Raw genomic sequence first — 15207 nt, 5'->3', positions numbered from 1 at the left:
AGTGAGACTTATTATTGATTTAATGATAATAAATAATGTATGAAGTTATCTAATGAATCACTATATAATTTATTTCAGGTAAATCATTTTCTTGGAATCATAATATTGATAATGGTTTTATTAGGATAGGATATGGCATTTGACACATAAAATATCTCAGGATATACAATTTAATGAAATCAAGGATGCAACCTATCAATCAAAGGGCAATGCAATTTGATGTATATAAATTGATTGGACGGGTCTTACCAAAAATCTTAAAGATGGTGAAAACAATGACAAAACTATTTAGATTTATTCAATACTAATTTAGTTTACAAAAATTATGTCAAAACGTTTTAAATTTTACTTAGCTTGATTTTCAATTTACTTTATTTATCATAAAATTGTTAACATGTGGAAATTATTTCAATTGAAAATTTTTTCATGATCATATGATAAAATTCCTCATAAGATGATCAGTTTGCAAAATACTTAATCCTAAATTTCCAATAGTAAAATTCCTAAATATTTATATGATAATTGATATGTCACTAAAAACCGCCTTGATTGGGCACAAATCTTGAGGTACGTTTTATTTTGAAACTTTCAATATTAAATTTGTGACCATCCTAAGGCGAACTTATTCAAACTTATAGTTGAACTAAGTGTATTGATGTGACAAATCCAATGAAATAAAAAATAATACAATCTGAGACCAAGTTAATGGCTGGAAGAGTAGTTGGAAGATTTAAAACATTAATCGAATGATCAAATGACCTCCAAATTTGTCATGATTATACTCAAATTGAGCGACTCAATGAGACAAATCCAACAATCCCAATATCAATTAACTCCAACATTATTAAGGCACGTAAATGCTAAAGAAATGATCTATAATTGAGGGAATCAATACATGTTGTCTAATGGAATGTTTCAGATTAACTTTCTCCATATTTATAGGATATGACACTCCAAAAAATCTATAAATACGCCCACTCTTTCTACATTAATGGGAGGCTTGGCTAGAGATTAAAGAGAGATCTGAGGCTTGAAGACTCCTAGGGCTCCACCCAAGCACCACTACCAGTGAACCATTGTCATCCAATAGTCATTGCCAAACCTCTAACTGACTTTTATCAGTCGATCTTCATTGATCTTTTGTTCAACCACCACCATCGGATCTCTGTTTGATTGCTGTTGTCTAAACTCCACCCATCTACCACCTTTGGTCCTTTGCCCAACCATTATTATTAGACTTTTGTTGGCCAACCATTATTTTTAGATCTTTGCTACACAACCACCGTTACTAGACCTTTCATCGATCAATTGCCTTAGGTAAACCACCCCCATAAAACCATTTCATCGAACCCATGGTTATTCACCCCCAAACATCCATATAGACTTTTTTCAGTTCTCCATACTTTTGTAATTTTACTATCTCCAAGTTAAGTGATGGGCTAATTTTTATAAATCATGCATACATAATGAAATCATTTTAGCTAGGCTAGACCCTAAATTTGTTCTCTTTTTGGACTTTTAACTCTACCACTACAAAATTTCTAGCTCGTAGTACTTCGGCACCATCTATTAGAAATAATCCCACCATTGAGAACAATATGGACACTCATATGATGGCCAACAGATGTAAAAATCTTAATAATGGAACCTCTATCTCTATCACTTATCAGTTCAAAAACTAATCTATCAACTAAGGAAACTAGGCATCAGCCTCTTTCTACCATAGTGGCTAATATCCCATTGGAAAAGGAACATCAAAACCATCCCTAGAAGACTACTTAACGAAATCCTTCAACTAATATAAGGGGCTCAACTGTTAACACTCTCTCTTGACTAATTATAAGTAGGGGGTGCTCAACTTTAAAATAATCATGCATAACTCCCTTGCCTTAATTAGAGGCTCCTCATCTGCCATAACAAAACATCAATCTCATTGATATAACTAGCTATACCCATACCCCATGTGTAGGCCTAATAGCCCATGTTCCTCTATTAATTATCAAGGAGTTGGCTTATCTTCATATTATAAAAATCCCTCATAATTCCATACTTGATGAGTTTTGACAACTGGTGTAGGAGAAATTTTCCTTAAGAGTTGGTAGGCAATTCTCTTGTTTCTACAATTGTCAGAACTCCTCACCACTAAATGAAAACATACTTCAACAACCCAATTCAATGAGTTTAAAGCTACCAAACAAAGATTCTTATGATGGGTCATTTGACCCTTAAAAACATATTGATCACTACAATCCATTATCCATACTCAGAGAGTCTTGAATGAGATCCCTTGTTAGGTCTTCCTTTCTACCCTCAAAGGAAAAGTTTGTACATGATTCTACTCTCTTCCACGTGGGACTATCCATATGTTCCCCATGCTGGCCAGACTCTTTGTTGAATAATTTATTGCTAATAGAAGAATCATCAAAGCTCTTCCTACCTCTTTGGAATCAATTAAAATGAAGGATAATTAATAAAGGAGTACTTCCAAAGGTACTCCTTCAAAATACATCAAATCCCAAGGGTAGATCCCAAGCTACTAAGCAAAGTTCTTCTCAAAGGACTCAATCCTGAATATTTTTGGTAATACCTATAAATCTGAAATATGGTTAATTTGGTTTAATCTAGTAAGATTATCAACCCAATTTAACTTCATTTTGAAATTATATGTTATTAAGAGTAAAATTTAAATCCAAATAAATGTATAAAGGAAATATAAAAGAAGAAGGGAATAATAGGATAAGTGCCTTGAGGGGCATTATGGTATTGATATTGATGGTGATGTCCTCTCTATATTGGGATGAGATTTAAGGGAGCTCTATAGCACTTGAATGGAGTTTTGCAATGTTTAGCTCTCAATTTAGAAGAATATGGGAAAATCTAGAAAATTATATCTATGCAGTATGACACTACATGGTTGAGCACTACATCGTTAGCCACTAAAATATTTTTTATATAATCAATTCCTCACCTCAATCAAACACCACCCAGCCCATAGGTTTATCAGAGAATCAAAGGAACAAAGGAAAGAGGAGAGGATGAAAGAGAAAAGGAGGAGAGGGATTCAAAGGCCATGGAGCTAAATTCATTTGTTAAACTAGTTAAGGATTTTTTTTTTAGCATGAGGTAGAATTTTAAACACCTATCTTTGATTTGAATTTTATAAATATATAATAAGATATAAACAAAATGTGATTTCTTTTAAATATTATGATATTTTCACCATGTAACTTTTTGAATATAATAGAATGCTTTATTTTAAACACTTTGACTAACAAATTTTGAAATTTCACCAGTTAGTTGTCTTTGTGTTAATTTTTGTCCATATCAATAAATGAGACATTTTTTGTAATTATAATAGTTCTCTAAATGTCCTAAAATATTGTTCTAAACATTTCTTTTGAAATGTAATTAGAAAATAAAATATTAATTGTTTAGATCTTTACACATACACTGTTTAGAAAAGAAAACAGTGGGAATGTTTGTAAAGAGTGGGTGGGGAGAGTGATTTAGTTTCCTGTTGTTACATTGACCTAGATTTCTAAGGATTGACACTACTTTATTTCAGCCCATCATTTTTCAAGTACCAATATTAGTGTGGTGATCCGGGACCATGCCCTTCTAAACTATGCTATTTAGGTGGGTCACTCCATAGATGTTGGCAAACTTATTCACTCTTCATTGATGTACATGATTGGAGGTTCCACTTCTATAGGGATAGGCCACCCATCTTTGATATATTATTTGTGAGTTTCTGTTGGTGTTTTGGTTGATCTTGGGGAGGAATATCTCTTCCCCATTTCTTCTCTCAACCAATTTAACATTTAGAAATTTAAGGAAAGCACCTGAGATGAGGGAGTGGGACCCAATTAGCCTAGTTTGAGTCAACCTAGGACCCACACCCCTAGGTCTTCAAAAGATCATGTAGCTAATATTAGGGAGGCTAGCACGCATAAACAGTTTAATGAGAACCAGTAGTGGCACCAGGGAATGTAACACAAGATGGATTATGTGCTAGATTTGCATAAGAATCAATGTACATATGCTTTGCAGTTCAATGAAGCATTGGTTGGGATGTTCATGAGTAGTCTTTTATTCAAGACCCCTGATCAGCATTTCTTCATGGTAGCCCACATTGTATAATCCCTATGTTTGGCAGGAACCCCCACCACTATATCCATAGCATCGTTCATAACAGTAGCAGAAGTGAGGAGGTGTGATGTTTATTTTTCTTATCTTTATGCTTTATTTGTTTTATTTTGTTTCTATAGGAAATTTAATGATGTGAATTGTATTTAAAATGTGGTTTGTGTGATTTGGACAGTAGTGAGAATATCTCATTTGTTAGTTTGATGTAAGAATTTTAGTGCATTATACACATTCCATTATTTAGCCATGTTATAGTAATTTAGTTAAATGTTTCGTGACAATGTTGCCTTATTTTTTATCCAATATTTAAGTTCCTACCAGATTAAACATTGATTTCTCCTGATTATTATCTCAATTGCACTTTACGATTATTCACTGAACAAATGTGAAATTTGTAGATTAGCTTGAGTAAATAAAAAAATATAACAGTTAAGGTGCTTGATTGACTAAGAAAAGAAAAACAATTAAAATTAAAATAGACTTAACAACAACTAAATAAAATCATCTAAGTTAAAAATTCATACTAAATTCAATTTCTACGACACTTAATGCACTTGGCTATTAATTTTCGATTGATTGATTAAGTTTAGTGAAAAGATAATACTTAGATTAACATCAAAATTCTTTCTAAATTAAAGTAAGGCATTAGGAGCCTTGCAAATAACCCAATTTAAAATCAAATATAGGTTACTTGAAGGGAGAAAATAATTAGATATTTAACATCAATACTAAAGTATTTTGAAAAGTTAAAAAAAAAAAAAAGAGAAGGAAAGAGAAAAAGTGATGAAAAACAAAAGAAAATAAAATGAGTGCTTGAATATTAAAAATTGAAATCTAAAAAACCTAGCCCTACTTTAAAGGACCTAAAAATAAAATTAAAAAGGAAAGTGTAAGCATGCAAATACATATTAACGTTTGTAAATGAATTAACGAAGTTAATTGAAGTATGCAAATTTCCTAAATGATAAATCACTCAACCTATATAAGTAATCAATATTACACATACACATGTAGAAGAAGATCTAAATGTGAATATTAATAGAAATGATTAAGTGGGTTATTGTTGCTGATTGCTTTAAATAAGATTATTAACCTTTGACTTATTACAATCAACATCAATTAATAAAATATCTCTCTACCCTTAATCATTCTAATATGTAATTTTATTCAAAGGAGATGATATATCAATAAGTGCAATCACATTGCTAAAGTACAAGCAATATCTTAAGCTAGGGGAATTTGTCAAGATAAATTTTGTTAGAATTGTCTTGCATTTAATTATGTGAAATTTTATTTTTGTTGATATTGTATAGGTAAATTCAAGAAAAAAGCTACAAATTAGGAATTTCAATCTAGCGCTATGGTGCCAAGATAATATATGACGTTGTGCTATCAATGCTTCGATGCCATTTGAATGAACTGGCGATCCAGTTGATTCTATCAGTTTATAATTAACTCAGCACTCCTGTGCCAAACCTTCAATCACTGGAGAATCCATCGCGCCCTAGGGCCATCATTTGGAGTGTCATTACACACTAAGTTCTTTGATTTGTAATTTAATTCAATGCCCTGGTGTAATTATCTGGAGCACCTCAGTACCATTTCAACACCATGACACCAAATATCATGCAACACCACAACAGGGAATTTAAAGTGGTTCACTATTAAATTGTTGCATCAATTTAGTCTAACACGGTGACGAAGCCAAAACATTGAGCACCAAAGCACTAGTTCAATTATGTAATGCCATGATTCCGACCTTTCGAGTATTGTACTGCCTGTGTTAGTTTGTGTTAAGTATACTTTTTTTTAGGGTTTTCAATATGTTTATTGTACAAAAACATTAAAGGGAGTGGGAGTTAAGCTTGAAGAATAATTGTGCTTAATGGAAATAAATTTAGGAAGCATTTCTTATCTGTAATTGATTGTAAACATCATAATGGGTGATAATTTCTACACTTAAACTCTTATATATTGTTATAGTTTACATAATGAAGTCTATTTTCTTTGAACTCATGTTTATGGCTGGCTAATTCTTTAGTTTTGGGCTTATAATGTGAATGAAGCATATTTTCCTTAATATAGACTCTAGTAAATAAAATGCTTTAATATTCTTTTCAATCACTCCCATTCTTAGTTTAGTTCATATAATGGAAATATTTAAATTTAAAATCTTGTATGATTTATTACGTAGATGGAGGAATGATGTAATAAATAAGAGGATTGAAATTAAAAACTTTCATACCTAGATATAGGAGGAATAGGTTTTTTGGATCTATAGAGACAGACGCATTGTAGTAAGGTGAGAGCCTTACTTTACACCCTTGCAAGCTCAATAGAGATCTAAGGGTGCATATGCTCTAATTCACAACATACCTTAGAAGAGTGTAGTTAGGAAAACATTGCATCATTCATCATCATATGTTCATAACATATTTTTCATTAATTAAATTATATTTTCATTAATTATAGTAGTTGTTATAGAACCAATCTCATCACAATTCAATAGAATAAAATTTGCTACTTGTAGTAAATAGTACTAGGGGAATTCATAGGATATAATTTTTCTTGTGGGATTGAAACTCTACTTTTCACTTTATTACTTGATTGTAATGTTCATTTTCATAGCAAGTTAGAAAGAGCATTAGTGTTTACTCCCATCACTTATTAGAAGGAAGCGAACTTGTTTGGGCTTTTTTAGAATTTGCGTTCAACTTGTCAATGTGACAGGCCCAGACTAGAGAGGTGACTTCATTTTTTGAACTTAAACTTGGTTGAAAGCATGGTTATAGCTCTCCTAAGTTTGTTGGCCTTGAATATTTTAAGGTTGAGTTAGGCTAGCTAGTTTGATTATAGTTCCTTTATACTTATGAAAAGTAAGTAGTTGGCCAGCTCCGAGCTTTGTGAGTGGGAATCTATCACTCTTTTACTTTAACTTCCCAACTCACCTATATGAGTTCCATAAATATTGGTCAGGTATTAATGGACATTTATTAAAAAATGGCCAAGTCAATTAGTTAGGCTAAGGAATGTGGGATAGTTCCCCAAACATGTTCATGTAAAAGCGGACAAGTTTACTAATCATTATTTTAATTTTAGGTACATATATATCCTACAGACTCACTCTTCTACCAACTTGCTCATATAAAGAAAACAAAAAAGATTCATTATCATTATAAATAATCTCATACACATATAAGCATAAAAATTTCCCTTAAAGTTAGAAAGTCTTCAAGTCATCTTCCATTAACATTCTCAACACCTTTATTCTTGAGTGGTGACTTCTCCTTGATGTGAGGATTATAGTACTTGGCCATCTTCCTTTTAACTTCTTCCTTTCTGAGTGTGCCTTGTGCTTGGAGATCCTCTAATAGGTCAATTGCCATTTCCAAACCTTATTTTTTCTTCTCTTTCCTTACCAACTTGCCTTCACTGAAATTAACAGCTTCACCCACTCATTAACTACGTATTTTAAGTTCCACTAGGAGCAATGCTTCAACACCATGGGAGAGACCAAAAAAAAGTTTTTTTTTCCAATTACCAAAGTTGAAGTTATTCTTAGTGCCCAAAAGACCAAGGGATGTGCCTCCACCCATTTTCCCTTTGCTTCCTCCACCTTCTTCTTGAGAAAGATTTACCATATTATGGTTCATTACCTCCACATATCCATTACTTTATGGATGGTGTACTAAAGCAAACATAAGGTGAATGTCATCTGACTAATAGAAGTGCTTGATGCATTTTTTTTAGTGAACAGTAGCCTACTGTAAGTTATGATAATGAGGGGGATTCGTATCTACAAATGTATTTCAATAAGAATTTCTTAATAACCATGGATGTTATGTTGGCAGGTTCTTTATCTTCTATCCTCATGGTAAAGTATTATATTATTACAAGTATAAACTTTTTTTGGCCAGTGGATCATGGGAAGGGTTTAAATAGATTCAAACCCCGTATGGTGAATATCGATTGGTTATTAATTAGTTGAATTTTATGGAATAGGCGCACTACATAGGAGCAAATTTCAAGCACTATGGGTATCTCCATGAGAATTCATCTACATCTTTACTTAAAGTCGTCCAAAAGTACCATTATCTTATAATTGTACATGCAAGTATCTCTCAACCAAAATGGCTCCCACATTGGCCTGAATGAACCTCCTTCAATACCATTTCCTTCTTATCTTCTCAACTGAAATGTAGATTATGGGAAGTTGCTGATCTCATGAATAACTCTCCTCTATATATCATGTATTTTTTTACCTTAATCTTGAATTAACATGAATTTATGATCACAACACTTATTTTTTCAATATTCAAGTCTCAAAAAGTGAATAATTTAAACTTGTCAGGTGATTATTGTCCACCTACATACTTAATTCATTTTCAATGGTCAGCCTAGTTAGTTTTAAGATGGGTTGTCCTTCAAGATTGCCCTATTTTGAAAGAAGGTACATGACTTGATTCAAGTCTTGAGGTATATATGCCAACTTGAAGTAGGTGTGCTTGTTGATTGTTGTCTTTACTTTGAAGAGGTACTTTAACATCATCTTTTCTCACAATTCATAGACATTATATATATGACTTACCATTCATTGAAAGTCAAAATAAACCACCATCTGCATTACTTCTATTCTTGTGGTAAGTTGTAGACTGATGAGTAAGGCCTCATACTTTGCATGGTTATATGTTATTAAAAATTGTATATTGGTTTCCTGGTTGATTTTTATTTTAATTGGGCTCATAAAAAACTTGTCTTCTCCTAAGCCTTACTCACTTGAGGCTCCATCCATGTATATTGTCAAAGGCTATTGTAACACCTTTAAGGCTTTCTGCTAATCACTTGGGGTATTTAGATATACTAGGAAGTTCGCCAATGCATAAGCTCAAATAATTGTCCTTTATGTGTAGGTGATTTGAAACTCACTCAACTCGACATATCAACTTAATAGTCTGCTAGAGTTGTCTAGTTTGGTGATTATGGCCTTGAGTGATTGATCAATGATAACCTGGATTGAGTGTGCCTGAAAGTAAGGCATTAGTTGCCAAGTAAAGACTATAAGGGCTCATGCAAGCTTCTTCATGATAGGGTATCTTTCTTATACACCTCTTATTATCTTACTTACATAATAGACTAAATATTTTATTCTTCTTCTCGTATGAACACAGAGCTAATTGTATCCTCACCCTCTCCTATGTATAATAATAAGTCCTCACCTACTCATAGACTTTGAATTAAAGGTGGTGAACATATAAAGAGTTAAGCTATTAGAAGGAGGCCTCACACTCCTAGCTCCAAACTAACCTTTTGACATTTATCAATATCTTGAAAAAGGCGAATACCTTTTGTCGAGCCTAGGGATGGAGCAATTGAGCTTGATGACTCTCCTAGTGAGCCATTATACTTTCGTAAAATTCCTAGGTGAAGGTATCTCTAGGGTTGCTTTTACTTTGTCTAGATTGACTTATATGTCTTTGTGTGAGGAGGAACTCTGAGAACTTGGTTAACCCTACACCAGAGGAACATATTAGTTTATTATGTCAGATATTATACTTTTTTTTAAAGTGGCAGTTATCTACTTAAAATATTGGATATGTAGTTCATGAGACTTGCTTTCACCAGTAAGTCATCCATGTATACTTCAACATTTCTCCCCTTTTACTCCTTGAACATATGATCCAACATTCTTTAGCCCAAACAACATCACTTTGTAGTGGTATAAACCCTCATCAATGATGATGATCATTTCCTCACAATCATTAGGGTGCATTTTAAACTAATGATACTTAGAAAAGGCATCTAAGATGCTCATCAATAAGATTTTGAATGTCGAGTTTACTCAAAACTTGGTCTTGGGAAGTGGATAGTCATCCTTTGGACATACCGAGTTAGGATTCACATCCTTTTTTTTCAATTGACTTCTACACCATTACAATATTAGATATCCCGTCAAGATTTTATATCTCCTTATCAAAGTTTGCGTCATGTGGCCTTTTCACTTCTTGTTTAATAGGATTGACAAGCATAACCATTATCTTTCTAACTTTCATTTTATAGGCCAAACATCTCTTCGCACATTAAGTTTTTGGCAAGTGAATTTTTTGTCAATAATGATATCTCGGTTATTGTCAATATGAAAGCATCAAGGTCATCCCTAAGAGCTTGGATGTGTATTCCTTGGTGCTTTGAACTAAAATACTTGCTTATTCTTAGCTTTCTCTCAAACTCACCCTCTATTATTAGGACATCCTCAACTACTTATGTACTCTCCGATCTTCATCTAACATCAAGTTGCAATACTTCATTTAGGGGGTTCACCACTTTCCCTGCTACATTCGAGTAGCATGCACAGGATAGCGTAAAGATGCCTTTCATATTATTCTCCCAACTATCTATCAGGAATTTGACCATCATATGATAAGTTGAGATCACTACCCTGAATGTAATTAGGAGAAGTATCCCAAAGATGATGCATGTGGTTGGGGAATCCATAATGATGAAGTTCACCATTATTGTCTATTGTTGGTCACCTTCATCACAGGTGACTGACATGGTGATTAATATTTTTGTAGCCCTGCACTCACCTAAAAAAGCATATATTGGCCCTACAATAGGGAAGAACTAGGAGGTCAGAAGATTTATTATACCAAAAACTAATTTAAAAAATGAAGTTAATAGATTCCCTATGCCAAATTAATGTATTGCCAATCTAGTAATTAGTTACTAGGGTGGTAATGACTACTTCATCATTGCAGGGATTCCCACTGAAGGCCTATCTAATTCACAGAAAGTAAGTGGGGTGACATCAATCATCAATGCCCATAAGTTAGTGGCTGAGTTGACTTCACCAATTTTGGGTTATTTAGAGTTACTCGTCATGAAAGATTCTTCTCATTCTCCTCCCATGATGGCAAGCACCACTCCAATGATATGAATATAACAAGCAGGGATGCGTCATTTAAATTACTCTCCATTAGGGCATTCCTTGGGTGTCAAATAGTGCCAACAATCCTTTAAATTTTTAGCCTTGATGACATCTTCAAACAGACCACGAAGATGGCAACACTCTTCAGTGTCATTAAAAGTGCAATATCTCAACATGTTCCTTACATGTGCACTTTCCTTTATAGGCATTGGAAACTTTAAGAACTCTTTGTTTTTTTATGCTCTCTATTAGCTCAACCATTGGCACTTGTAGAGGGGGTAATTGCAGGATAAATGGGGGCATGTTGCACACCTTTTTCTTGCATGTCGACTAAAAATATGAACAATTCAATTTGTAATCCTGATGAATTTTATGTATATAATAAGTTTTTATCCTCTTATATCTTTGATTAAGTCATTGCATTGAATAAATTTCATCTTCCACCAAATCTATTATGTTTAAGGTGATAATCATTTAAACTCACCAATTAAATTGATTTGCACGCCTACTCAAAACACCTAAAGAAGGTAAATTACATAGCTAAGCTGAAACTTTACTTGCTATAACATGCATGAGCTATATAACCAAATTTTATATGAAGTAATCTCTAAACCAGCATCAACTAGGTCTTTGATCTCAGATCTAACCTTTTATTTTCATTAGAATTCTAACTCAAGATTTAATATTCAGAAACAATTATTGTTCTCAACTCAAAATTTCTAAAGCAAACCATACAGACAAAAAAAAAAATGTTCTCATAAATAACAGAAATAAATAAATAAAATAAGAGATGCATTTCACACAAATTTCACGCCTTCTCCATTGACCACAACACCAATTCGGTAAACTGAATCATACTCTGCAAGAATCCTCTCTGATGCCTCGGGGGTCACAACGGCCACTAAGCCTATGCCCATGTTGAAGGTTCTCCTCATCTCACCATCATCTATCCCTCCAGCCTGCAAAAGAAAGATATTAAGATGTTCATGGAATTTATTCAATGAGATGTCCAATATTGAGATGGAGTGGCATTGAATACTAAATTTTAATGAAGTATTCTGAGGGGCTCAAAAGTAGAAGTTTTGATGATCACAATCCATGGAACAGGTTTTACGAGAGAAGCACAAGAATAAGAAAGATAAGGTAATTCAAATCCAGTAAAATTCTCAAATTCATATCAAAAGCATCAGCTTGCTGAAAACTTCAAACTTACGAGCTATTATTCTGTGCGTACACTGGACGGGAGAATCGTCCGGATTAATATTGGGTATCCAGCGGTACCGAGGGGTACCGAGTTGGTTACTCAGCAATGGAGTGACGTGGAACAATTTTATCGGTCTCTGGACGCCCTCCGGACTCCGCACAGAATAATAAATCCAAACTTACACATTTCAATCAGAATGTGTGCTTATCTAATGTTTTTAAAAAACAAAAGTATCCAATTCATAATGCTACAGTTAGTGCAGGACTTGAAGATGAAATAAAAATTGAAGTACATTGTTCATTTGTGTTATTGTTAGGGGTGAAAACAATCTGATTTTGAGCCATCCAAACACGCCATCAAAATTGGCTCATAGACTGTTAGAAATTGGATCATAGCTCCAACCGATTAGATTTCAAGCATGCTCAGCTAAAACGATAAATTTCAAGCAAATAAAAATAAACTTTCGACCAATCAAATGCTGACTCAATCAAGGTGAAGCCCAGATCGAATTTAGGACAAAATTAAAAAAATTCTATCTGCCACTCTATTCAATTTTTTTTTCAAACAAAAATGTCAATCTTTAAGCTGAAGTCTCAAAATTATTTTCATGATTCAAACCCGCAATCTCAAAATCCAAATGGAGAAAAGCTGGTGATTGATACAAGTTCACTCATAATCTAAGAAACATATTTTCTTACCTCTTGTAACCATTTAAAAACAGCAGGCACGTCCCAGGAATTTCTAAAGATACTGGCCCCAAGGCCAGGAGGGAACACTCTTGGGATGTTGTCAGTGAAGCCACCACCAGTGATGTGAGCAATTCCTTTAACGCCACCCTTGCTTATAATGTCAAGAACCTGTGCATAATATAATCATAAGATCTCTAAAACATGTATCAAAGACAAAATTAAACAATAGAAAAAGGGAAATTTACATACATACCATTTTATTTCATGCTATTTATATATCTAACACCTAAAACATTAATATTACATGTCTACCACCCATAGAACAAATTGGGTGCATTAAATGAAATATTAAAGTTTATAAGATAGTATGATGAATGGTAGAAATGAATTATAGGAGTGATATATTTGATATTAAAATTGTATATGGGTGGTAGACATGTAATATTAATGTTTTGGGTGTTAGATATGTAAATAGCATGAAATAAAGTGGTATGTATGTAAATTTTCATCAAAAGAATTCAGGCGATAGACCTGCTTAACATAAATAACAGTTGGTGCCATCAGGGCTTCCCCCAGTGTAAATGGTCCACTGCCATGGCCAGGAAGTTGGTCACTCAAAGAAAGATTGCTTTGTGATAGAACCCTAAAAAAAAAAAAATATGATGGTAGATGACAATTAGCCCAACATTTGATGGATTCAGTAGTAAAAAGGAATAGAAAGTTGACAACCAACCTTCTGACAAGAGAGAAACCATTGGAGTGGACGCCACTGGATGGAAAACCAATTAGAATATCACCAGATTTGATGTTCTTCCCATCAATTAACGAGTCCTTCTTTACAATACCAACAGCAAAACCGCTTAAATCATACTCACCTTTTGCATAGAAATCCGGCATTTCAGCTGTCTACAAACCAAGAATGATAGGATACATCACCGCATTAGATTATACTAGAGCCTACGTTTTATGCTTTAATCTATAAAGTATGAAGATTAAGTTCAAAAAGCAAGCAAAAAACCAAATGTTGGATTCAATTAGGCTCACTGGTACATTTGAAGCCAAATTCAAAAAGAAAAATAAAATTTAAGCCAGAAAAGAGAAGGAATTCCAACTTAAAGCACCCAATTTTGAATTAACTTAAGCTACATCTCATGTAAGTCTTTATGAGCATGGTTTCTGTCTATTCTTACACGGGTCCCTGTTTTTCAAGACGGCAATGTGATGCGAAATAATATGCAAAGGAGCTTGTTAAAAAATTTAAAGAAGCATTGATAAAGAAATTACACGTAATAACTTATTGAAATGACAAGTAAATTTCCTTAAAGAATTTCAGTTTTCAACTAGCTTAGGCGAGGAAGTACATGAAGATTAGCTAAACTCCAAGATAACCAAAGATAGTAGTAATACTAAAAGCTATTAATCATCAATCCACAACTTAAAAAAGAGAGTTTTCACCTTGGGGAAGTGTCACTCGGCTACACTAGGCTTAGCGGAAGAAAGGTTTTAGCAAACCCGACGATGCCACGAGAATGGTAGCAACCACAACAGTCTTGATCCACGGGAAGGTTATCGGTGGCGAGGACGATGGAAATGATCGACCGTCGAAGCTCCAATTGTAATTTGGTTGTCGACGATCAATGACACTTGCAAGGGTAGGAATCACTCTTTCCAAGTAATCTCACGGTGGCGTCGTCTTCAAATCCTACGTCAAAGAATGGTGACCATAGGATATTCAAGCTTTCATCGGCGTTGAACACAAGACCCCACTCAAGCTCCGGATCCGCCATGCATGCTTGTGGTTTGGGGAATCCTTCAAGGGGTAGAGGTGAAATACATGGCGTTGCGAGAGAGAGAACTTTGTAAAATCTAAAAGAAGAAAGGGGAAGGAGAGACGGGACGGGATTTCCCAGAGGAAGAGGGGCGGCGGCTCAAGGAAGGGAAGATTAGGTTAGGGAGAAAAGAGAACAAAGGAGTTTTAATCCAAAACCTGAAATTAATTTCAGGTTTTAAGTGGATTTGGAGGGAAATTCCAATTGAAATTAGTTTCAAATTTCAAAGGAATTAACGGGGGAATTAATGGGCAATTATTGGAGGCTCCTCTATGATGGCCGGCGGCATAGAGAGGATGGGGAGGGATTTAGGGAGTTTCCAAAGATGGAGGACGGATTAGGAAAGTTTTCATGAGATCCAATTTATTTGAATTTCAAACTGGGATCATGAATAAAAACTTTCGTTAATAGGAT

At 33.9% G+C, this 15207-nt stretch overlaps 1 protein-coding gene across 1 annotated transcript in view; it reads right to left on the bottom strand.

Moving 5' to 3' along the window:
- Window positions 1-11700: 11700 nt before the first annotated feature.
- Window positions 11701-15207, bottom strand: part of LOC110097203 (phosphoribosylformylglycinamidine cyclo-ligase, chloroplastic/mitochondrial) — a 17068-nt gene continuing 13561 nt past the window's right edge. Inside the window, exons 5-8 of the mRNA XM_020823464.2 lie at window positions 13698-13870; window positions 13496-13607; window positions 12974-13132; window positions 11701-12030 (exon numbers count right to left, since the gene is read on the bottom strand). Of these exons, the coding sequence (XP_020679123.2) occupies window positions 11869-12030; window positions 12974-13132; window positions 13496-13607; window positions 13698-13870 (606 nt within the window). The 3' untranslated portion in view covers window positions 11701-11868. The remainder of the gene's footprint in view (window positions 12031-12973; window positions 13133-13495; window positions 13608-13697; window positions 13871-15207) is intronic.

This window comes from Dendrobium catenatum, unplaced genomic scaffold (assembly GCF_001605985.2).
Source record: "Dendrobium catenatum unplaced genomic scaffold, ASM160598v2 fragScaff_scaffold_853, whole genome shotgun sequence".
Classification (NCBI taxonomy): domain Eukaryota; kingdom Viridiplantae; phylum Streptophyta; class Magnoliopsida; order Asparagales; family Orchidaceae; genus Dendrobium; species Dendrobium catenatum.
Note: the sequence above shows the minus strand (reverse complement) of the source record. Positions and strands in the feature narration are given on the sequence as shown.